Raw genomic sequence first — 26,044 nt, forward strand, 5'->3', positions numbered from 1 at the left:
TCCTTCTTTTGCCATTTTTGTCACCTTCCAATGCATGGAAGGTGACCTGTCTGTACCGGAGCAGTGAGCTTTTTGTATCTGCAGAGGCTGCCCACACATTATAGAACTTGCATTTTCCAGAGTTCTAAAACACATGGGGGGCCCACTCAGACACAGAAGGCTCCCTGATGTAGGTAACTACCATACTTTTTTTGTGTATAAGACTATGTTCTTTTCTTTAAAAATCATGCTAAAAAGTGGGGGTCATCTTATACATGGGCAGTGCATAGGGCAGACATTTGATTGGTTGCTGCCGAGGTTGTCAGTGGCTATTGTGCATGTTATTGGTTGCTACGTCAATGGATGGTGTTGATTGGCTGATGCTCTGGCAGTTGGATGGGCGATTGGCAGCTTCTGCCGGTGACGGGACAGGTGGAGGTGGATTTAGTGATGCGTGCGGGTGAGCAATTTTAGGCAATCTCCCCTAAAAAAAGCTCAATAACCCTGGGTAAGCCTCCCCCCCATGAAGCTCAAGAACTCTGGGTTATCCTCCGCAAAAAAGCTCAAGAACTCTGTGTGCCATCTCCCCCCATTTTCCTAAATTTGAGTCCCCCAAAATAGGGGACGTCTTATACCCTCTCTCTATACATACTGTATCTGTGCTTGGTTTTCCAGCTGCACATTCATGGACAGGAAAGTGCTCCAGAAGGTCATAACCACAGCCCAAAATATTATTGGGCATCCTCTCCCATCTCTGGAAGAACTATACAATTCCCGTTGCCTTAAAAAAGCAAATAATATTTTATAAGATTCACCTTGTCCTGGATATAGTCTTTTTGCACCGTTGCCCTCAGGCAAGAGATACAGAACAATTAAATCAAGAACGAATAGATTAAAAAACCAGTTTCTATCCAAGAGCTATAACCATCTTAAATGCTGTAACTAAATAATATGATCTTGGGGAGTTGTGATGGGTGTGTGTGTGGCTGTAATAGTGTTTTTGTTTTGTTTTTTTATGGGATGGCATTCAATTTCGTTTTTATGGGATGGCATTCAATTTCTATCTATCTATCTATCTATCTATCTATCTATCTATCTATCTATCTATACATGGGGGCGTCTTATAGACGGAAAACTACACCACTTTTCTCAAGTTGGAAGATGAGAAAAATGGCTGCAGAAGGGGGTGGAGTTAGTACATTCACCCTCATTAGATCCTCTCTCCTCACTACAACACCTGAAGACAAGAGAGGTGATGTGGTGTGTCCATGATTTGGAAGATACTGAAAACTGCAACTGAAGAGGAGTGGAATAAACACACTCATTCCTAGGGCCAACCCTCACGTGGTCTGATGTGGTCTCTTTTGGGAAATAATTCATTTGAAACCAATGGACCTTACATCAAAGTAAGTGTGCTTGGGATTAGGGGGTTGGTTACACAAATAACCAAATTCGTAATGCACCACACACACATACACACAGACACTTATAAAAAACATTTTATAAAATACTTTTACACATGGTTATGTATGTTGAATTGCAAAATGCCCAGGTTGATGAATTCAGCACTGTTGACTTATTTAATTCTGATCTTTAAAACTGATTATTTTACCATAAAATGCTGTAATCTGAAGAAATTCCTAGGAAACAATTCTATAGTAGTAGCAAAATGGATCAAAACTGTATTGCAGCCATGTAGCTGCCAATCAGCAGGAGGCTCAGAGTGACATGTTTAGGGTCAGATTCAGAAGACAGAAGGGACTCATTACTGGATGAAGCAAAATAGTTCTCCTCAGGTGATACTGTCCGTTTCCAAGGAAATAGTGCATTTCACATTGATGAAGGGATTCTTGCATAATATTTCTCTGAGTTGTTTGGAACTTCTTTTCCTCACAGTAAGTTCACTTGCACATACTGGAGGAACAGCACATTGTGAAGATAAAACACATTGTCCCGCCAGGCTGGTGAAATTATACTTTAGGTCTCTCTTTCCACAAGGCATTGCCATTTAATATAAATAGAAATTCTATCTTCCCTCTGCTACCTTTGCTCACCATGTGGGAGGTGGAGGATGTGCAGAGAAGCAATTTCAATTTCTTTTAATCAAAAACTCAAGCTCTTTCATAGAGTCACTGCACTCACAGACCGCCGGTGGCTCCTTTGACTGGAACTTTTAGCGCCATTGGTCAGGAGGCCAGAAAAGGGCTTTGCTGGTGTACTCTGCCCAGGAGATGCATCTTCTGACAGGAAACCAGCGGCCGCATCCTCTTCCCCACCCCACCATTTGGTGTAGTCATTGCCTCCTCTGTTCGATGTCTGGTTCCTGAGGGCTTCTTGTTCTGGAGGACAGAGACCCTGAAACATGCGCTCTGCTGCGTTGTCAGGTGGGGACACAGCCATGTTTGCAATGGGTCCTTCAAGCCCATCATTGCAGACACCTCGGCCTTGTTCCCTCAATTTCCATTTCTTTATTTCCCAGTCCTGTTGTTCTTTAGGCAGCTTATCCAAGTGTTGTGCTTTCACAATGGGTGATACCTCAAAAGTTCCCTGAAGAGCCAAGATAAGATACCTAAACAAACAAACAAACAAACAAACAAACAAACAAACAAACAACTTTAGTACGGTAGTACCCTCATAAAAATGAGCTTTCACTCTTCCTGGTTCTCCTACTCTGTAGATATCTGATGAGGAAGAATAATGCTCTTGTCTTGGGTAATCCTTTATGAACACAATCTGCTTGTTACAGTGACCTTATAACATTGATAGGCCAGTCGAGGGTTTGGAATTTGCAGGAGGGTCAAATCAACCAGGATGTGTTTTTAGGCCAGTCACTTTCAGCCTGACCCATCTCACTTGGGTGCTGGGGTGCAGGGGAGGAGAAACTATGTAGACTGCCTTATAGACTTCAGAGGAAAGGCAGGCTACATGAGTGAAAAATAATATAGAATTGTTAGAGACAGGTTTGAAGATAGGAAAGTCCTTTTGTTGGAGGGAGAGGGTTGCAAAGGAGAGAAGGGGGAAAGGATACTGTGCGGCTGCCCTGTGCATATTGCATGGAAGAGGGTTGTGGGGCAAGGCTCAGGAGCTAGTACACCTGCTGCATTTCTCTATGGGTCTCTGTGGTCTAGCTGGAAATGGTGTGCACTAAGGTAGCTTTGATGGGCTGGATGAGGGCCCAGGAATTGAGACTGAATCCTGACAAGGCAGAGTGTTACGGTTTGGGAACAATTTATTTAATTAGTCATTAAGAAATGGATATACTGTCCTTTGTCAAAAGGCTGCAGGGTGGTTTGTAACATAAAAATAACACAAGCAACACAGAAACTTAAGAAACAATTATATCAGTATAATAAATCAGCACAATAAAAATGGCAACACCCGACTATTCATAAAATACGGCAGTTTTAGTTCCCCCTCATCCAAAATCCTCCTGGAAGAGGTGTTTCTTAGGGCAAACAGTGGCAGTAAACCACTGCTTTTGATGGGGCTACACTCCCCTTGAAAGAACAAGTACATAGCCTGGGAATATTCTGAGATCCATCTTTGCTACAGGAGGTTCAAGTGTCCTCAGTGGTGTAATGTACCTTTGGCCAGCTTTCGCTTTCGCTGGTTCATCTGATGTGGCTGTTTTGGGACAGAGACAGCTTGGGCACAAACTCTGATAACCTTCCATTCTGAGTATTGAATTGTGCGCTGTGTAGGTTGAGTCTTTGAATGACTCAAAATGGCAGCTACAGCAAAATGAGCAGAACAGCCAGACACATTCCACTGGCTCTGAAAGAACTGGACTGGCTGCCAGTAAGATTATGCTTTGAACCTAAATACCCGAAGGAGCACCTCTCCCTATGTAATCCCACTTGGATGTTAAAATTTTCCAACAGTGTCTCACCTCCAGCTGTTACACAGTATAAGGTGATGTGAGGAAGGGCCTTCTGTGTGGTAGTGCCCAGGTTGTGGGGCACCTTCCCCTCTGAAATTCAGCTGACATCTACTCTTTTTTCCCAATCAGTGCCAGTGTAAAACATCCAAGCCTTTAGAAAATATTGAGGTCCAGCTTGGGCTTTTTAGAGACATTTCTGTTGCTTTATGATCGGCTGTAACTGAAATGTTATTTGATGTTATTTTTATTTTTGATTAATTGATTCTAGTTTTAAATGAAGTGGTGTGGTTCCCTACCCTGAGATCTTAGGAAACAAGTGGGCTATAAATATGTCAAAATAAATAAACAAACTGGTGACTGATTCCACGGGGTCATTTTTGGCTAGAGGTAATTAGTTGAGAGGGGATATCTTTTTTCTTTTCTTTCCATGTAGTGAACAGCAGGAAAAAAAGTACAGGTTGTATCTTGTTTTGGCACCATCTCGTTCAACACCAGCAAGCTAAGCAGAAAGTGACAATGCTTATTAGTTTTGCAGCTCTGGGTCATATTTGTAAATCATCGTATGGTGCTAACAGCCTTATGAACTAGTTTTCAGCACAGATTGACCAGGCCTGTGGGCAGAGCTAAATCCTTTTAGGAATGTAACATTATTTGCTTACACGCATGTGGCTGGCTGATCTGTGTAAAAATCAATTCCTAAGATAGCTCTCAGATTCTGTCTTGTCTAGATTGTAAACTCCCCATGGGAGTTTAGATTGTAAACTCCCCATGGGTGAGAATTTAGCACCCTCTGCTCACATGGCTTCTAGCCTTATTGCAATCCCTTCTTGGTTTGCCTGATAGCCACTAGTGTAAGAATAACTAGGTACAGAAAGTTCCAAGCCAAAGTGGGACACAGTCCAGCTCTACATAGAGGGAGTAGAATAACTCCATCCTGCCAAGCTCCAGAGAACTAGAGTTCAGTTCTCATCTCTTCCTGCTCCACTTCATAGGAGAAGACAAAATTTGAATGTGAGAAAAGCCCATCATGCCTGATCTTCTTCCTCCTATTTTCCCCTGGAAAGTGATCATAGAGTTCTGATCCCTTACAACCCCTAGTCTGCCGCAGTGAGAATCAAATAAAAGGAGGGACTCCCAGGTCAGGGGTTGCTATCTAGCTTCTGCTTAAGATCGGGGTGATATGTAGTAACATTACATTTCCTCATTACCTGGGGAAATGACAGGTTGGAAAGATGGATCATGCCAAAGTCCCTGGTAAGATCTTTGTATACATACATTGACTGAAGTTGGATCTGGTGATAAACGATTGTTCATTATTGCATAAATGAGCCTTGTCGTTTAGTGACACAGTCCTCGCCTCCTTTGGTGCAGCCGTGAAGAGGAGGTTAGAAGTCTTTACTTCCAACTTTTGTTAACTTGCACTTTAGTGCTATGGGCTGCCTGAATCTAGCTCCTCTCCCAAGAGAGGAAGATGACATGCACCACACCAGGAAACCTCTGTTGCTGTGGCTGCCAGCATGTTTTCATCCCTGCTCCCACGGTGGGGACAAAGAGAGCCTCCTAACATAAATGGGGAACTGGACTTAGTAAACCCTAAACTGTGGTCAGTCATAGATTTAAATATAGTTTACTGAAATCAGTCAATTCCATAAACCTCTGTTTGTTCAGATTTAGACATAATGATGAACTGTAGTAGTTGGTTGGTTTTGTTAAAAATTAAAAACTTCCGCTCTCCTCATGGGTCTGCTGGAGTATGGCAGTCCAAGGCTTGCTCAAGCTCATTCGAGTAACAATGAACCAACGTTTATGATTATGTCTGAATGCAGCCATTTGCTCTAAACTATCTTCATACAGGTGGCATTTGGGAGTGCATCGCTGACAGTGCCAGGGCTCACACGGTTTATGTATGGCAGCTTTTTATCCTTCAGACTGCAGGGACCCTTGTGAAACTCCAGCATGAATAATTATTTCACAATAGAGGAGCCAATTTCTTCTTTAAGAGAAAACAAAACCCAAAGGAGGAGAATGCTATGGAAACAAGCTTTAATGTTCTCCTTCTGAATCTGCCCTCAAATCAATGTGTGTTTATAGTGAGTGAATGAAGTAAGATAGATGAAGAACAAGATTTCCAAATCAAATGAGCAGAAGAGTCTGCTTCTACAATCTTTGCTTTCTCTGTATCCCTTTCTCTCTCTTTCTGTAGAGCAGTGGTGGTGAAGCAAACACTGTACATTTGTGCTAGTTCTAAGGCCTTGTTGACAGCTGGGGAAAAAGTTTTGAGACCTGACAGTTAACTAGATCCATATTCGAGTGCTGAAAAGAGGAAAGCACCAGAAAAGCAGTTTCCCCCTCTACTTTGAAATGCTCAAAGGTTGCCTCTCAAAGAACTCCATTACACAGCAAAACCACAAAGCCTTTATGTTCCAGCCAAGGTACACAGACTTGATGCCTCCTCAACTCCAGAAAGAGGTTGTGACAGCACGAAAGGTAACAGTCTGTCAAGGATTTTAAGCCTCTCTTCCAGAAATCAGAAGAAAGTAGCTGACCAGAGGCACAGCAGGTGATGGGGAGATGAGAAACAGCACACTAAATCTGCTGAAATCCATTCTTAAAGCCCCTTCCCGCCATTACCCAGGAACTAGGTTGTTGCTGACCAGGACATAGTATTCTACCCAACAGGTACAAAAAGAAGCATATGTTCAAACCTTGGAAGAAGTGCTATGACTGGAGTAATGATGGATATGAAATAAAAGCTCGCCTGCGACATCTCAGACTCCATAATCCAGTAGGGATTGGTGGGAGGGTTGCAAACGACACATGTAGCATTGTAGATGGTTGAAAAAATGAAGTACAGAAGAATGCTCACAGTGATTGTAATTCCATGGGACAGAGTCTGTGGACAAGATGTGAGGAAAAGAACCATTACGGCAGCAAGTTTGGTCACCAGGATTCAAGTTTCCAGTACAGAAGAAAGTGCAAGTGCAAATGTTCATGCAGAAGCGCCAGATATAAATATGTGATGGGACTCCTTAGCTGAATCCTGCTCTCTGTTTTGTTAATTACAATAGCATGTATATTATTTTGGAGACTAGCCAAATCTTTAAAGGGATGCAGAACATGCTAGCACAGGGTACATAAGTTATGATAATCATTTCTAAAAGCAGGCAATCAGAAAGCTATAATAGTTACTGAAGGGTTTATCTACATACCCATGTTTGAATTTCTAAAGCTTGGTGAAACAGAATAGTAAGGAGAGCGACTGTATTGATTGTTGTTCCAAAGCTGAAAATGTCAATATCGGAATCAAGATATGCCTGGAAAACAGAAATAGTTGTAGGCTTATTGACTGACACAATTTTTGTTTCATTAAGAGCCGCTTAGAGAGTGCCTTAAATACTTACTAGATAAGGGACAAAGAAGCAGATGAGGCTCTGATAAAAAGATTCCAAAATGGCAACCCAGAACGTCAGAGGCTTGTAAACCTGCAGCAAATCATAACACAAAGAGAAACACAGGTTTTTTTTGTTTGTTTTTTGCCTTTAAGGTGGCAGTTGATTCCTCTGTGAAAAAATGTCCAGTTTTCCCCTCCTTGGGGAAGCCATCAGGGAGGAGAATAACCAGACTGAAAGCTTTCCTGTTACAGCACTAGGCTGTAAAAGCACCCATTCAGGCATAAACTGTGTGGGATGGCCTTCAGCAAGTCACAATCCCCCAATTTATGTACAATGGGGCAATTGTGAGGATAAATGAGATATGGATGGTAAATAACTTTCAATACAAATAGTACCATGCACATGAAAAATAGTAAATAACCTAAAGTTTCAGAATAAAACAGAATCCTATTGAGATACTTTATAAAACCAGAGAATAGGCTACAGAACGCTATGTTTTCTAAAATGCTTCTGAAAATTCTTGTTCTTCACATGTTTAGATCTCATTGCATTTCTTTTCCCGGTGCAAGAGAAGTGATCTGAAGTGACTGTAGACTGTAGCCAAAGTTCAAGTTGTACATTACAGTTTAGGTGGAGGAAGACTGCCCAGAGGGAAGCTGCTTAACCCTCCCCACCTTAAAATTGCCCTTCCCAAACTGCTTTTTCACCCACTGCATTGAAGGATATGTGAAAAACTATAGGGATTTGTGAGGCTTCCTTGAGCAAGAAAGGTGTACCTCTGAGTTTTGTCCGCTCTTATAAAGACCAGGCAAGCTCAACAAAGTTCCTGCAGAAACATCTTTATCCAGGACTCCGGAAAGTATTGGTGGCACAGAAGTGAAAAACAAGTTGAAGAAGATCATTTGCCAGTAGTCTATCATGGCGGCCCCAGAGAATGCACAGAAGAACTGGTACCAGAACAGCAGGTTGACGTAGGTCTGGTGGGAAAATGTTAAAAAGGAAAAATACATCAGCTGTTTGTGTTATTCAAGATATTTCCATGCACACTCTCTTACATGTGCACGGACGATAAGCTCCTAGAACACGTTACAGCCTGCACTGTGACTTAATGCTTAAGTACTTTGATTTAAGGCAATTCAGTCCAGATGACTTCAAAAAATCCAAGTATTTGATCTTAATCAGGTTTTTGATCAGTCTGAGAAGCTAACTACAACTGAGCTCTGAAATTATTTTTCAAAGAGAAAAGTAGCATTGGGAGTGGGGAATTTAAATAAAAAGGCAGTGAGGGAAAGGGTGCTTGACCGATATTTGTGTATGATATTATTGCCTCCTTTTTCTTCTCTCTAAATCGTCCCCAAGTTGCTATTCCTACCATGAACTTCTAAAAGTGTGTTTGCGTTAGGTTTTGGACTATCATAGACAGAAATTTCTGCTGGGGAAATTTAGAATGGGGGAAGCAGCTGGTGGGTAAAAGGTTTGAGAACCTTTTGCACTAACAGACCCACTTTTTCTTGAAGCTCCAGGGACAATGCAGCCCCGCACCAACCTAACTGCCTCCAGCAAGTGGGTCTTGGGGTGGGTATGTTAGACTTGCTTTCTTAGTAGCAAACTTCTGTATTCAGTTAGCCTCATGTCCCTGATGGCCAGGAACCATTTATTTGCTATTCAAAGGTTGTTTTCACAAATGTAAACTCTGCTCTTGGAACAGCTCTTCGGTTTAAACATGTTCAACACCTTTTTGAATAGAATACAGAAGTGAGAAAACAGAAAAAGGATAGAATATCTAGTGTGTGAGAGACCAAACTGCAGGTGGAAAGCCCCCAGGGCAAAAAACCAAAAACGACCCTTATGGATCTTGTTGGCAAAGAAGGTAAACTACAACCCAAATATTGCTGTTCCAGTCGACATATTCCTGTTCACAGGAATAGGAAATCTCATAGAGAAGGGTGAGTTCATGTAATACCTACCACCAGATCACTTGAATAGGGTGGGTGGGACTGCATTAGACACAACCTTAACTGTATCTTCAAGACAGCACAGGGAAACAATACAGAGAAAAATAGTATCAAAAGGGAAAATGGATGAGTGGATGAGAGGAGGGGAAATGTGGGCTTTTGAAAAGGAAGTGATGGGAATGGATTAGACTCATGAAAGGAGTTTATTAAGGTGATACAGCTCTGACAGTTCCCATGGAAGATTTACTTCTCTTCCACTCCTTCTCAAACCTTAGTTTTGGATCTCCAAAATGTGTGACGTTTCATGTTACCTCCCTTATGGAAATATAGGACTTGAAAATGGAGGTGTGGGGTGTGTGTGCAAGCAACAGAGCTTTCCCATTACATTGGTAAAGCTGATTACTGTTGTTGCTAATTGCTAGCATGTGGCTCTCATCAAATTAAGTGCATTGGCAGGCTTTTCAGCCTAATACAGAGCCAAGTCCCATTCAGAGTAGTTATAATTTACTATTCTGTATGCAGAAACACAGCCAGAATGATACCTATGGTTGTCAGAACATTTTTTTTCTTAAATCATTATTATTTAAGATAGGGGATTATGACTTAGAAGTGTCTCCTTCTTGGCTTTCGAGGGAAAAATGGGAACATTTTTGACTCTGAAGTCAACATAAGGGCCAATCTGTTTTTATTGTGCCTTTTTATTGGATGGTTATTCATCATTTCAGGCTCTGAATGTGATTTTTAAATGGAATGTTCTGTATGGCATTTTTGGAGCTTGTAAGATGCCTGGCATGGATCCTGAATCAGCACAAATATGAACCTTCATTGTCATCATCATCTGTGGCTACGAGAAGAAAGCATTCACAGCTGGCACAGAGGCAACTGAAGATGTCTGAAACTTACCACGTTTTTATAGAAAAAGTATATCACCAGCTTGCCTAAGCGGGAATAGCACCAATGTCCATGAACTAGAAGCAACTTCTTCAAGTGCTTGAATTGAGATATGGCAAAATCACTGGCCATGACAGCCTGAAACAGAAATGAAAAGAAGAGCTTTATTTCCTTTGCTTTACCTGACCCCAAAACAAACCAAAGACAGGCAAACACCAACCAGCTGGGCAATAGTAATGACTGGGAGGAAGTGCAAAATGTTTCGAGTTTGGCTTAATTTCAAAACTGGCTATGGTTTCATTATGAAACTGCAAGCGCTTGCCTTTCCAAGTCTGTCGCAAGAACATAATCACATAGAAGATGATCCTATTCCAGTAAGAGGATTGGAGCAATTTTGGATGAGATAGCCTGAAGTACTAGACACTTGGGGAAAGTGCTTGAGGATTACTATTTAATTCAGCAGTTTTCTACAGGCAGTGGAATCCTGTGTGGAGGCTGCCGGACATGGTAAGCTTTAAATCACAACCTGCCTCTGGGTTTCCAGTGACTCAGCATCACTTCTCTGCATTATTGGGATAACAAGCGAGGCAGGGAACTGTTTCTAGAGCTGGACATTAGCATGAGGGACAGCAATATATTAAGTCAAGGCAAGCACATAAGCACTTTGATGAATTGTTAAGACAGGACATTTCACCTTGGTTTATTAGCATATTATGTCAGATAGCCATAATGATAGCTTACGTTCATGTTATACACAGAATACACCCTTCTATAAATTCTGAACACTGATGACAAATGGCCCAGCAGTAGCTGCCAAAGACAAAGGAATACACTTCAGTTATTATGTATACCTGCATCCCTTCTTGTCCTGAAATACCGATTCCAACATCAGCTGCCTGAATCATACTTACATCATTGGCACCATCACCTAAAAAAGTGGGAAAAAGCAATAGTTGAAACAAAGAGTAAGTTAATGCAAAGGGCTATAATTCAACATAGCATTAAGTTGCAGGTTCCATCTGCAAGGATTTCTTCTTGCACAAATGAATGTTCTTCTGCTAAATTTGTTCTGGGTCCTCCCCTCCCCAGCCCTCTGTGGGAGGCTTGGGGATAGTGCAAGGGGTGGGGGAAGAGGGGGAGGGCATCCCATTGCACTAGTAGCAATACTGTACTTACTCATGTGTTGAATACTACCCTTGATGTCCAATGATTAAGAAGGCAACTTGGGTTCACAGAAGAGGCTTGTTTCAGCCTGGTGGAATTATTGACTCACCCCCTTTTGAACAGCTGGATGCCCCCCTCACCGCAATAGCATGTCACTAGCTGCTTTTAAAACTCTGTTTGGCTTCAAATGCGCCTTGTCAAATGGCTTGGGGTCTACTGCTTGAGTAAATTAACCATATAAAGCCTCTTGAGCTCATGAGTCGAGTTTCTCAATTCTTTGGAACTTGGCTAAAATGCCTCTATAAAGTTGTGGTGTTACAGCAATACATCAGAGCTGTGATCAGTTAAATATTATGAGTAAGCCAGTTTACACTCACACCTGACATCGCATTTCAAACAATCTGGTATTGCTGAAGGCTGATTTACACATGCCTGCACATCACTTGACAATTTGCGCTTAGACATGCAAACAGCTGCTATTGACAATAAATGTGCATGATGGTAGATGAGGCGATATTTAACAGTTGGTGTTGGTTCTGTGATGGTGTTAGATCTGTGATGGATGCAAGTTTGTACATAATGCGTAACTGGTTCCTCTGAGTAAATGGACATTAAACGAAGTGTGGCAGAGCAGGACATATTTGCCCCTCTGGTATAGGATACGAGACGGCTTTAGCGTTTACATTTCAAGCTAAATAGCAGCCAAGTCATGAGATCATGACACTCAAATGGCAACTACTCACCTATTGCCAACGTCATAACTTTCAGCTGACCCCGTACAAGTTTGACCACCATGCTCTTCTGCAAGGGGGTACACCGGCAGCATAAAACCGAACGGCTGTACTTGGTTAGTTCCAGAAATTTATGCTCAAGTTGTCCCTGGAAAATGGTATTCAGAGTTCTTCCATCAACCACCAGACCAATTGCAGAATCTGCAGTCACAGTGGTGGACATAGAAAATGGCAGCTTGATGCCAAAAACAGTCCAAGCTATCCCTTGAATACTTTGTGCCTTCTTCACTTCTTCCAATGTAATATCCAACAGTGATTCACATGTTTCCTATGAAAAGAGAGTTGTGTAAAGTTGTATTCTCCATTGCACTATAAGCAGGACTTGTTCCATTATTAGAAAGCTTTGTGCTAACCTTTTTTAAATTATTATTTAAAAAAAGCCCACAGTCTTTCATTTTGTTTGAGTATCCCAAAGACTGGTGAATCTAAACCAAGTGTTGATTTACCAAAGCCTTCCAACAAGTCACTTTATCAAACATTTGGTAATGATAATTTCAATTTACTTCTAATACCCTTTTTGAACTTAACTACCGCTAAGTCATGACTTATCAGTGCATCCATAATTTGTAGCATTTGTATTATACTAATTATTAGCTTATTTGTTTATTTAGAAAAATATTTATATACTTCCATAAAACATAAAGCACCATTTAAAAAAATAAAATACAGACTTTCATTAAGGTAACTCTCTAATCAAAAATATTAATTAAACAGCTGCAAAGGCCCATTGGCATGCCCTTGTTTTACAATTTGAGAATTGCCTAGTTCATTTATTGTTCATAGGATATGCTATCCTCAGGGAATACACAGAAGTACCGTAATTTTAGTAAGTTGATAGCAAATGCATTCAAACTGATATCATTGCATGTATCTGAATAGACCATTCTACTGTAGTAGCATAGCTGCTTTACGGTCTAATGAGTAAACTGATTCACTGGAATTGGTGCTCAAAGTATTAGGTGATAAAGATCCCATATCATATCAGTACATTCCTTGTTTAGGGGCCCAATCCCAGTACTAGAAATAGATGGATCACTCTATTTCTGGTCTGTGTTAATTTTGGATGAATTCATTCATTCATGTCTACTCTGTCCTCCTTCCACATTCATTTGCCTTTCTCTGTGTTTTAAATCTCCATAAAAGCTAGTATATAAACACACATTTCAACATGCATTTTATCCCTACATGGTATTTAAATAAACATTTTATCTCACATTTCTAAATGTATTTTATCATAAACTACATTTTAAATACAGTTGGTATGCTTTTAAAGTTGAGAAGTGTACTGCACCCGCTGGATAAGAGTAAAATCTGGAGGGTAAGCATGTTTTGGTCTGCAAATTAGTCTGGGAGCTTTGATCAAGTCAGAAATTTGAATTTTCAGCACCACTGATAGCTCTGCCCTGAACTATACAACATGTGACCAGCCAAGCAACAGGTGCCTGGCACAGGGGGGATGTCAAGCCCATAGGTGCTTGATACCCTCCTCTCCAGATTTCTGCAGTAAAAGGCAGACAGCACAAACCTGTGGTTTACTGGGTTGTTGTCGGTCCATCAGATTTGGCTGCTTGGCTACATTTGACTTGGTGGGTCACTAGTTGTGCAGGCTTGCCATAAGCATCCTCTGCAGGAATGAATTAATTGGAACAGGGTAAAGGCATCATTTCCAGTTTAATTGTTGCCAGTGAAATGTTATCTAGCAATAGTCTTGCCACACACTCTTATTTCATAGAACAGTTACTTATTTTGTATACAAATCTAGCAAGGGACAGATAGCAAGCCTTCTAGCTAGCAAAACCTCAATGCTATTTGGAGACAAGGCTTTTTGCAAATTGCCAAATAAGTGTGAAATATTAAAGCCAAATATTTGTCTTCCATGCCTATAAGATCTTCCTGAATTCTGATAATACAGCGTAGTCCAGCTTCAAAAGGATCACTTTTCCAAATAACAGTTTGACCCATGTTTTTCACTTTAATGCTGCGTTAAAGATGAAGGAAGCTTGCATGGCAGATCATTAAACAAGTCGTCACAGAGTCCCTTGCAGGCCATTTGGACTCACCTTACTTTCAGTATTAATGGTAAAGACTGTGTCTCTTTGGTCCAGTAGTTTGCAAGAATATGCAATGTTGACTGCTGTTTCCTGCTTATCTCCAGTCAGCACCCAAGTCTGGATCCCTGCCTCTCTGAAAGCAGCAATGGCATCAGGCACTCCATCTTGCAGCCGATCTTCAATACCAGTTGCTCCTGGTGAAAAGGAAGAATGGGGAACCAAGCTTTGACTGAGCATGCAGAGTGCAAGAGTGGTTCAAGAGGTAGGCATTGTTGAGTCAATTGGGAGCAGGGATCCTTCTCTGTTTATGGGAACAGATTTTAGCATGCAGAGTTAGTTACTTTGTTCCTACAACAGCCTTTGCATGTGAGGAAAATAGAGAATCTGCTCTGTGTGCAGAACTAAGTTTAGATTCAGCTCATTATACACATAGTTTATGCCAGCACTTAAGCATCAGTTCACAGAACTGCGCAGGTAGTAATCATTTTGTTTCTTTCACCCGCTCATAATCACCAGATCATAACCTATGTCTTTAAAGATGTCATAGCATCACAAGAAAGACACAAAACTGAACTGAACATTGACCCATTTAATTCACTAAACAGATCAGCTCCTTGTCACATTAAAGAAATGAGGGAGGTTATATTACAGTTCTTTGTTTGAGATGCTCCAAAACTAAGGTAAGAAGGCTAAATGAATGCTAAAGGTAATTAATGACTGAGAGAGTAATAGCATCTCTTCTGCCAGAGGTCAGTATTAGGTTATTTGCAGTGATAAATGAGAGCTGAGTTAGGTCTGACTTTTTCATGTGCTTTATTCCAACTAACTTAACTCCAAATGAAATTGCCCTTTCCTGAAGACATCATCTAGCCAGGGAATCTGAGAGGTCTTCTGGAAACAGAAATCTGAGTGAAAATTGCCACAATTTGTATGTTTGCCTGAGGTCAGGAATGGAAATCAATACAATAAATATTGAATATTAAAAAGCAAATTATTGCTTAAAGCATGGATGGCTAAAAGGTGGCAGAGGCAGTAGAGATTTATGCAGGTGCAAGGGCCTTGCATTGTCTGGTCTGTACTCCTACTTGTTTTTCTGATAATGTAATGCTTCCTAAATTCTTGTTTCAGGAGTCTAGAGATAAAGGCACCAAGGCATGGTGTGCAGCACATATGCACCGTAGCATGCACTCAAATGACACTGTTTCACACTGTGGGGATTTGGGGCACAATGACCCAGAAGACCGGCTATTGCTGACTTAAAGCAAACTAACAACTTTTTGGTAGTTAAACTACGTCATTAACTGTACTCCTAAAGGATGTGGTTATTTATAACTCCAAAGCTCTGCTTAGAATACTCCCTGTTTCAGTGGCACATAGACTACATTTTCTAGTTCATACATCACATAGAAGTGGAGAAGGAAGAAGCTCCAGCAGCAGGGTCAGTCCAAGACATTTTGCTATCTGAGGCAGATGACAAGTGGACACCCTTCTCTAACCCTATGCAGAGAAACTGATGGGACTGGTAGTTGGGACGGCATCCTCTACTGCACCTGTGGACAACAGGCTGTTTTAGTGCAGGCTACATGGCGCACACTGCTCTGTTCTCCAACATCTTGCTGCTGCTCCCCATCCCTATCCCCTGCTGCCTGAAGTAGCTGCTTTGCTCTGCCTAATGATAGGGCTGGCTCTGACCAGCAACATCACTTAGAACTGTAGGCACGTAAGTTCTGTGACCCTCACTTTGTACATTACAATTAAAGTAATAATAAATTACTTCTGCAAAGCACACAAAATGTTCTAATTTTACAATGCAAAACTGAGGAAAACAACTTATAGTGTAGTATTAAGATTGTGCAATTGTATGTGTTTAAATGTATACAACATGCATACTTATACAGAGGAAATGGATCAGATAAGACAATCTTAATTGTAGGAAATGCTATTGCATCCTTTCAAAACTCTAGCTCAAAACAGCAAAATGGTGATTGAAATAGGACAGAAGGTTCACCTAAGATGATTGCGGTTTTGCCTATAGGCAAGATAATGTATTCATGGATCAAGCATTTATTTCACATCATGAACTCACTGGCAAGCTTGCAGATACTGACTCTTTCTACATACATAAGTATAGGTGTCCTTTGTATGTTGTTACATCAGGGTTGAGGAACCAATGGCCTTCCAGATATTGCTTGATTATAACTCCCATCATCCCTGACCATTGGCTACACTGGTTGGGCTGATGGGAGTTGGCATCCAGTAACATTGTGAGGGCAACAGGTTTTCCACACCTGCCTTATTTAATTTGCAAAACCAATCAGGAAGATATTAAAGATGAAATTTGTCATAGGCTGCAATGTTAACTTCATTTCAAAGGTTGAGGCTAGTTTTTAAATTGTGACTCACTTCCAAGTAAATGTACTTATGATTGGATATAGGCAATTCATCCCTTTAAGTTGCTGCCACACTCTAGTGTGTAATGAATTGTCTTAAAAGTTACCTAGTAATGTGAGTTTCGTCTCCAGATGTTGCGCTGTTTGCATGAGTAGCTCATCTCTGTTGTCAATAGCTGTTTCTGCCTCACGACGAAAGTTGGCCCATATCTGAAAGTCATCTTCACTTAGGACCTAGTACAACACATGCTCACAATTACAGATGGCAAAGACATTAGGTTTCTGCAGTGTGTTGGATTGTTTGAAGCAAACGTTTCAAACACAAATGTTTCTATCTGACATTTAGCTTAGTCAATAGACCGGAGTGTTCTGGATTGGCTGAACCAGGTTGCAGTGCCACAAAGCAGCTAAAATTAATAGAATTTATGAATATGGAGAGGATGACAGCAGCGATTAGAAATATTTCAAAACAAAAATCTAAATTGGAATGGGAGATGGTTGAAGAATATTTTTAAAAAAGAGATATAAAGACGGAATTGGTGGTCTGTTTAAATTAGGCAGTCTTGGGGGCAAAAAATAGAGAAAAGAAAAGAAAATTAAACGAAGTTAGTACAGAGTAAGTAATCGCAAGTGAAGGAAAGGGGAAAGTTAAGCGATGTGTTGTGATTTGGAAGTTAATTTCTATTCTTTTTTCTTCTTTTTTTAACGGTAGATGTATAGTTGTGTGTTCTTTATTATTATTATTATTATTACTCTTTTTTTCTTTTTTTTCTTTTTTGTATTGTATTTTAATGACTGAAATAAAGATCGTTTTTTAAAAATTTTAAAAATAAAAATGTTTCTATCTGACATTTAGCTTAGTCAATAGACCGGAGTGTTCTGGATTGGCTGAACCAGGTTGCAGTGCCACAAAGCACCACAGCCAACAAGCAATACAACGACAACCAACATGATATAGGATTGAAGTTTAAGGTTCAAGAACATTTCCTTGGGAGTAAATCTCATTAAACTCAGCATGTTTACTAAGAGGTGTGCCTCAGTGGGTAAGTTGCAATCCTATATCCATCTGGAGGTTGGGCCCACTGAACACAATGAGACTTATTTGGCTTGGGATGTTGCTCTGGCATCTGGAGAATGTGGGGAAAAAAAGAAAGCTGTACAGACTTGTGGGAATATGTTGGGAATGCAAATAATGGTTTCAAGTCTGAACTATAGTTACTGCAAATCATGGTGTAACGCAATGCCTGAAATAATTCTAAGAATGAGATGCAAACTGACTTCTGTGTCATGATGAGCAGCTTCTCCTTCCCCCCACCAAACACCCATTTCAAGATAATGTGAAATGTTAATAGGAACATTAAAACCTAAACAACCCTTCCCTTCTTCCAGCTCATTGGCTCTAGACCATAATCCACAAATGATGATCTCTGGAGCAGCCTTGGAATGCTTACACAAGCGGTGATGGGAATTCTTCACTGCTACTCTAATAAAGCAGAAAGAAGCTGCAGGTTTCTGGCCATTTATATCATGATTAATCAGCATAGGAGGAGTACAGAAAGCTACATGAAAGAGAATATTTATTTGATTAGGGATTTCTGAGAGTAGTCTGGAAAGAGTCATAAGAAGAGCAGAAGCAGAGCATTGGTCCTTTAGAGCATTGGCCCTTTTAGTAAGATTGTTCAGACAAAGGAAATAAAAAAATATTATGCTTACCTTCTTACCTATGCACAGAGTTCTCAGGCCATCTCGTGCATAGAAATCTAAATGTTTCTGTGTTTGATCTCTGACTTTTCTTATTTTCTTTTCCATAGCTAGGTTAGCTGTGAAACACAAGCAGATTGCTGCTTATACCAGTTACAGATCATGCCAAATCACCACCTCACATCTGTAAAAGCATGTTTATATTACAAGGATCTCTTCCAAGTCCATAAATGTAAAGTGTGTTTTGGTGCATAAATGTCATGTGTTGTTAGAGCAGCAGAGCTGCTTTAGACGCCCCCTACTGTGCTCAACTCAAATATCACTTTCCTCTTAGGACCGAGTTCTTAGAACACACACACACACACACACACACACACACACACACACACACACACCAGCAGAAATGGTCATTGATTAACACCGATTTGCTGGCATCCATAATGCTAAAAAGAAGCTTTTTTCACCTCAACTCCTGGAACAATATAACAAACAAATCTTTTCCTGTTTTTGTAAATAAAAAAGCAACAGATGACTAGAGAAGCAGGTACATAGAACTTGTGAAACTTTAAAATAAGCAAGTATTACAGCAGGGATGTAACACTCCATATGTTGTCAGACTTCAAATCCCATCAGCCCCAACCAGCATGGCCAATGGCCAGGGATGATGGGAGTTGTAGTCCACGAAAACCTAGAGGACCCAAGCTCCCAATTTCTATCTTACAACCTGCATGAATCATAGGGGGAAGGGCAAGGCTAAGAGCTGGAGCATGCTCCAGGGAGATCCCTCAGGATCCCTTCCACACTACAATTCTATGATTCCATAGAATGCACCATTAAGTCCTATTGAAATCACCCTTTCAGCACTTAATTGTAGAGGGACTTTAGTGTACTTGATTTTCTCTAGCCTGGGACCACCATAGTTGACATCTCGCTGCTACATAGGTCTTGTCCAAACTTCTGCTTGTCCCATCGATAGAAAGCATGGGTCTGAGCAGTTTTCCACTTGTCCATGCTTTCTAGGCATGGATCCAAGCAGCTCTGCCCTTACCCCACTGCTTTCCCCATGAAAACCCGCTCTTTAGTGATAAGTCAATCTGGAGAAAACCCAATCTGGAGTGAAAGTCAATCTGGAGAAAACCCGATTGACATTTGCTCCAGTGCAGCAGCAAAGAACTGGTTTCTCCAGGGGGGAGCTGCAGGGCAAGGGCAAGTCTGGATGTCACTGCCTATCTGTCCCAATAGTTAGAGCACCACAGTGTGCAAGATAATTGTGGTATTATTGCAGATCTCATAAAGGCTATTCATTTTGGCTTCCCAATTAGGCTGCTCTACATGTTATACGCCAGGGGTCAGCAAACTTTTTCAGCAGTCCACTGTCCCTCAGACCTTGTGGGGGGGCCAGACTTGTTGTTGTTTAGTCGTTTAGTCGTGTCCGACTCTTCGTGACCCCATGGACCAGACTACATTTTGGAAAAAATGGGCCAGACTACATTTTTTGGGGGGGGGGAAATGAACAAATTCCTATGCCCCACAAATAACCCAGAGGTGCATTTTAAATAAAAGCACACATTCTACTCATGTAAAAACCCCAGGAAGGCCCCACAAATAACCCAGAGATGCATTTTAAATAAAAGGACACATTCTACTCATGTAAAAACACGCTGATTCCCAGACTGTCCATGGGCCGGATTGAAAGGCGATTGGGCCGGATCCAGCCCCTGGGCCTACTGATGTGCATTATGGCTTGCATGGTTAACACTTTTGCTTCCATTGTAGTTTTGTAGACGGGGGATCTATCTTTCATGCAACCTAGGCTACACATTCTCAATAGATAGTTTCTTGGTGAATGCAAAAAATTACCTCTGGAAGGTTCTTCCAATAAGTCCATTATGACAGAGTCAGCCCCTTTGGTGTAGACAATTATCTCGCCAGTATGGGGATGCCTCACCACCACCGACATTCTTTTTCTGTTGGAGTCAAATCCCAAAGTGAACAAGAGGTCAAAGGTCAGGAGGGTGCCCTCTGGCAGCCTCACAGTCACTTGTTCAGCAGTCCTGGACACTAATGTAAACTGGTAGGCCCGGGCTGCATGGACAAGGGCAGCTTCATCTGGGCTTTCAGCCTCATAACAAAACTCTGCTTGGGAAGCTCCCTGGTTAGCTGCCCCACAGATCTCCGCTGGAGTGGGATCACTGTCCCCAAAGGTGTCTTTCCCAGTGATCGAATCCCTTCTAAAACTGTAATCATCTGCTAAAGTGGAACAGCTCTGAGAAGAAAAATAATCTTTCGTTTCAGAATCAGCACAGACTCTGGTGGTTTCTGTAGTCAAACTCTCTCCTAAGTCTGAATTTGACTGAGCTGACGAAAGAGACTGGCTGAGGCTTGCCAGCTTTAGACGCTGGAACAGCTGGTGAATTTTCTCCAGGGACAGTCCTGATGGTTTCATCGGTGACGGAATAGTAACCTTGAAAGAAAAGAGGGAACCAGGATTAATTATAGCTGAAATTATATACTACAACACACGGGAGGCATTTAATCTAACCAGTAGAACACTGCTATCACCATACGACAAAGATGTATGTGTCAGGTGATGTCTCTAGTAACAATGGGGGGCTCCTTAAGGGAGCATCTAGATTTAAGAGGGGTTTTGTTTGTTTGTTTGGTTTATATTCTTAGTATCAAAGAAGGAGATGAAGATTGAAACGCCTTACAATGAGCAAAAGGAACAGAGATAATTAAACAGCAACATGGACCTTTGAGAATCCTGCCATATACAAAAACAAGGCTGTCAACCAAAGTATTTCAAATCAGTGAATTGCCTCACTGTTAGCTAGTTACTCAGTTAATTAATCAATTTGCATATATTAATAGTGCATTTTCTGGTGATCCTAAATGAAGGCAACAGCTTTTCTTCCATTATGTGTTGACAAAGAATTTAAGAAAAGAAAAGAGGCAAAAGGCTCCCATTCATTGGGCTGCATTCTGAGCTGGGTGTGTGTAATGAGGCTGGAGGAAGCTGACGTTCCCTTCCTGTTATCCCCATGGCAGCCCCCAGTCCCCAAAGGCTACACTGAAGCTTAGAGGACCCTGCTGAATGGAGTGGGGGTAGGAAGGGGAAGGAGCGGATCTCCAAAGGTTGCCTCTGCCCAGTTTTCACATGTGCCCTTCCTTTGCAGTTCCTTATACCACAGCCCAACCTGTGCCACTGCTCATTGCAATGAAAGTCCTGGAGTTGTGTGTTTAAACTAGTGATTTCTGAGTTATGTTTATCCACCCACCCACCCACCCACCCTGTGTCCTTCAGGCATAATTTAAAACATAGCATACCTTTCTAATGGGTACCTATAGCTTATTCATAACATTCAGAACCTAAAATAAAAAAATTCCTTCAGTAGCACCTTAAAGACCAACTAAGTTTTTATTTTGGTATGAGCTTTCGTGTGCATGCACACATTCAGAACCTACTTTTGCAAGGCATGGAAACAAGTGGGTGGCATTGATTGGGGTTATTTGGAGTAGGAGGAGGTTGAGCTCCATACACCTTGGCTCAAGCAAGAGTGTTTTTTTTCAGAAGCTCATATAACAAAACATAAAATCTGTTTTACAAAGAAAGCAACTACAGTGGTACCTCTACTCACAAATTTAATGCGTTCCGAATGCACATTTGTAAGTCGAAAAAAAGTGTAAGTCGAATCCCATAGGAATGCATTGGGAGAAAAAAAGTCGAAGCAACCCTATCTAAAAATTCGTAAGTAGAAAAAATCCTACCGGTATCTAAACCGCATCCAAGATGGTGGGCGGAGCTCCATTCGTAAGTAGAAACATTCGCAAGTAGAGTTATTCGTAAGTAGAGGTACCACTGTACCCTGATGAACTGGAATGCACTTAGAAGCTGCAATTAAGGCTTTAATCATTTAATCATGCCAATTAATCAATTGATGTTTGCAGCCATAATCAAGAAATACAGGGGAATACTATTTCACTTTCAAATTAGCATAATCCTTAGGGACATGAGGATAAATTGTTAGGCAGGAAGTACGAGAGAGGATTCTGCAGAATTATTGCAGACTAAAGGGGAAACCCCCCTACCCTTAAACAGACTTTTTTTTACCTTCCCCCCAAAAGCAGACTTTTTTTTTACCTCCCCAAGTAAGTTGTCATCATAAAGCTCTCAAGTCTTTTATTAAATTCAACTCATTTCCTAAAAGAGACGTTAAAGTGAGAGATTACCCTTTGTCTTGGGTTGGTTGCTGTGGAGACCACAACAGTGTTGCAGAGGGTCAGAGCAAGAAAAAAGTCTGTGATGGAGGAGGTGGTCTTTGCAAACATAAATGGTGTCAAAGATTCATTCTGGCACGATGCATTTCTCACTTTCATCAGCAGCCTGTTATCTGGGGTCACGTCCTTCTCCTGGAATACATGTTACTCAGTTTTTTAAAAAAATCTTCACATTGTTAGGATTGTGCGAAAAACAACCTTCTGCTGGGTGTTCTAGAGTTTCAAAGAACATTGTGCGTACAGAATCACAGCGCTATTATCAGCTTCAAAACCAGCGGGTACTAAAGTGTCAGACAAATGGCACGGATTGTGAGAAGGAAGTTAAGGCATTTTGCCGCCTGAGGTGAGGGATAAGATGCCCCACCCCCAATAGAGTTTGAATACATGCAAGGGTAATTTCTCTCACTTTTTCAATCCCCAACACAAGTGAGCTTTGAAAATCTCTTATGGCAAAGGATGGAGTTGGAGTTTGGTGACAGTGAGAAAGAGGGGGTCACAATTGCCTGTGCAGATCTGCCCACGAGCATCTGGATCAGGATTGTTGCCTCAAAGTTTTTCTTTTTAAAAGTCTGGATTTAATTTTGGTGATTCCTTTGACAGCTGCTAGTGCAAACGCTTTTCTATTAAACCTCAACATCGGATGTGCTGGTTTGCCGCTTATCAGATTTCTTGGCAATAGACTTAAGAGGCAGGTGTTTGCAGGAGATGTTGTACTGACCTTTAGTCAGGAACTACTGCATCTTCTCAGCAGTGTTAAATTCCTCCATTGTCATTCTACCTGAGGCTACCACTTTTTATGCCTTGAACACAGCACTAGGAAACCTGACATTTAGTAAGCAAAACCCATAAACTGTACTGTACGAACCTTTGGGGGGGGTATGAACGTGGTGTCTTTTAGCATGAATCAATGTTTTACTTAGTATTTATAGAAACCATGATGAACATTTGAACACAGCCTGTACAATCTGCTAGTGTGCATTTTCTTTAAAGAGAACCACACACCACAAAGGAAAACTGGTTACTGCTGTTATGCTTTAAAAATATTTAGTCTGTTGTTGCTGTGTGTGTATTTTAGCTGGAGCTTAGGGCTTATTCACCTTTCCTCTTATCTTGCTGCTTCTCTGCTGGGGAAACTGCTCTTTAGCACTCTATTGGAACAAAAGGCAATACGGGTTTTCTCCAGATTGCCCTTTGTTCGGATCTATTGCTAAAGAGCTGGTTTCCCCTTGGAAAGGAACAGAGCAAGGGAAAACCACTTGGACCTGTGCTTTCTAGGCACAGCACAAGCAGAACTGTGGATGAGCTCTTCGACTGTGCTATGCCATTCCCAAGCTCAGCCCAGGAACATATTTCCTACAATTTATTTTTCAACCAGAATCATACTGTTTGATGCTCCCCACTCTCTAACATGATAAAAAGTTCCAGCTCTGAAAGCTTTGAAAAAGGGATAGCTAGCTAGCTAGATGTTAGGGAGGGTTTGTTCACACTAGAGTTCAATGTGTTTATGAAGCTGCTTGTGGTCCCATTTATATGGCCCCATCCACATGACACCCCTCTTAAATAGTTCCCTCCTTGTAAATGTGGATTTTCTCAATCCAGGCATAATATGATAAGATTTTATGATGCTTTATTCTGTTTTTAATCTTTTGGGAGCCGCTCAGGGTGGCTGGGGAAACCCAGCCGGATGGGCAGGGTATAAATTATTATTATTATTATTATTATTATTATTATTATTAAAAATGAAACTCCAAACTGCTCCACTCGAGGCAGTGGATGCATTGCTTCCATTCCCCCCCCCCCCAGGGGGGTGATCAAGCATCTATTACTCCCCTTTCCATGCTGGCTACATCTCTCTAACACCAGCTCCACAGCTGTTAACAAGAAATAAAAAAATATAAAAACTAGAATTTGTGCAACAGAGAAAAGCTTTAAAATGTTGATTTCTCCAGATCTTTCTGTTTCACTCCCTCGCCACTGATTTGACTGTATTGGTTTGTCCTACAACAATCTACATCCCCCCCAATGCCAGTTCCATGGTGCCTCTTTCCAATGAGCTCCAGATTGATTGTATTGATTTATCTTCCTGTTTTAGAATGGGAACCTACTGGCCCTGCTGCCATTTTTTTTTCTGTTTACCTGCCTTTTCTGATAACGAAAGAATTGATAGCAAGAAGGGTGGTTGTGTTTAGTTTTGCATATTGTTAAGGAAAGTGCAAATTAGATAGGTTCTCTTTTAAATGTGAACTGAACTGAATTTCTCCCCCATCCCTAGATAATTGTGGTTTCAGGTGGCTTCCACAAAGATAAAGGGTCAACCTGATTAATGACCTGTGAATGAACCACCAATTGTTCACCATCAAGCAGCAGGCTATGCAAGAACATAGGACTAACTCTTTGCATCTCTTTGCTTGGTGTATGTAACAGAATAGCAATGGCCAAACGAGAGCAGATAAATCCAGGAAAAATTGCCCTGGGTCTTGGATATCACCAAGCCTAGAGCAGGCCTCCATAAATATATAGCTAAAGGATCTCAAAACACATTTTGCTTGAGGCCTTTGGCAACCACCTTGCAGCCTTGCACTTCATCTTCCTTTCTAGAATTACAACTTAGAGCAGAGGTTTTCAACCTTTTGGGGTCCACAGCTCTGTTGACCAACTACATTCTTTCTGCAGCTCCCCTGTGGGGCTCAGCAGCCCAGTTATGTCACCCCTTGCCTGCAGAGCTGGCAGCCTCACACCCTTTTTCAAACGTCTTCCCTTGTGGAGTGTTCCCTCAGCCTCCCCCCCTCTTCCCTCTCCTTGGGAGTCTTCTGGGCAGCTGCTGCCATTGCCCCTGGTCTCTGAGGTGTCCCCCACACCACCCCAAAGAGAGGTGTCTCCTCACACTGCCCCACAGAGGGCATCCCCTGGCCAGACCCAGACACACCATTCACCTGGGGAGCTTGTAGCCTGGGCTGCTGCAACAATCAGCTGGGAGGCATAGACACAAGAAGGCATCAGAGGAGGGAGGGAAGGAAAGAGGGACAGAAGCCAGTGTTGCCCGCGACACCCCTGACTATCATTCAAGGCAACCCAGGGTGCCATGGCACACTGGTTGAAAACCTCTGACTTAGAGCATGGCCCCATTGCAAGCCCTTACTCCCACAGTGCAGGAGAGAGACTTTATAATTAAAAGAAGCAAAAGGTCTTACTTACAATGGTACTGCTAAATGCCACTTGAGACTGAGAGGTGCCACCCAGAGATCTCTGCCTTGTGTGTCCCTGAAACCGAGCCCGAGCACTCTGCCACCTCCTCAAGGGCTTAGCAGTGCTTGTCCGCCTGAGAATTTCTCCACCTTTGTTTGGAGGTAGACTCAAATGTTTCGCCCCGTCTTCAGTATCTGAATCCAATTCCTTGTACGTTTCTAGTCTCTTGGCTATAAGAGATAAAACAAATGTGCTGCATTATCACCATCCTTATTTGAAGAGGGACTCCCAAGCAAGCCTTCTGTCCAGCTTCATGTAGACCTCCACAAACCAGACCCACTGAAGGTTGCAAGGCCATGTTTCTGTCTTCATCAATGAAGGACAAA

General features: G+C 41.6%; 1 protein-coding gene across 4 annotated transcripts in view; it reads right to left on the reverse strand.

The window, feature by feature from the left end:
- Positions 1-1,462: 1,462 nt before the first annotated feature.
- The window catches only part of ATP10B (ATPase phospholipid transporting 10B (putative)), a 122,177-nt gene continuing 97,595 nt past the window's right edge, over positions 1,463-26,044 (reverse strand). For all 4 annotated transcript variants that reach the window (XM_035104946.3, XM_060271741.2, XM_035104944.3 and 1 more), the window contains 14 exons: positions 25,668-25,888; positions 22,425-22,604; positions 20,055-20,658; positions 18,207-18,313; positions 16,601-16,727; positions 14,113-14,297; positions 12,005-12,320; positions 10,949-11,025; positions 10,110-10,235; positions 8,028-8,228; positions 7,261-7,341; positions 7,069-7,173; positions 6,565-6,752; positions 1,463-2,548 (listed from right to left, as the gene is read on the reverse strand). In XM_035104946.3, the coding sequence (XP_034960837.2) occupies positions 2,101-2,548; positions 6,565-6,752; positions 7,069-7,173; positions 7,261-7,341; positions 8,028-8,228; positions 10,110-10,235; positions 10,949-11,025; positions 12,005-12,320; positions 14,113-14,297; positions 16,601-16,727; positions 18,207-18,313; positions 20,055-20,658; positions 22,425-22,604; positions 25,668-25,888 (2,966 nt within the window). In that variant the 3' untranslated portion in view covers positions 1,463-2,100. The remainder of the gene's footprint in view (positions 2,549-6,564; positions 6,753-7,068; positions 7,174-7,260; positions 7,342-8,027; positions 8,229-10,109; positions 10,236-10,948; positions 11,026-12,004; positions 12,321-14,112; positions 14,298-16,600; positions 16,728-18,206; positions 18,314-20,054; positions 20,659-22,424; positions 22,605-25,667; positions 25,889-26,044) is intronic.

Source organism: Zootoca vivipara, chromosome 2 (genome assembly GCF_965207765.1).
Source record: "Zootoca vivipara chromosome 2, rZooViv2.hap1.1, whole genome shotgun sequence".
Taxonomy (NCBI): domain Eukaryota; kingdom Metazoa; phylum Chordata; class Lepidosauria; order Squamata; family Lacertidae; genus Zootoca; species Zootoca vivipara.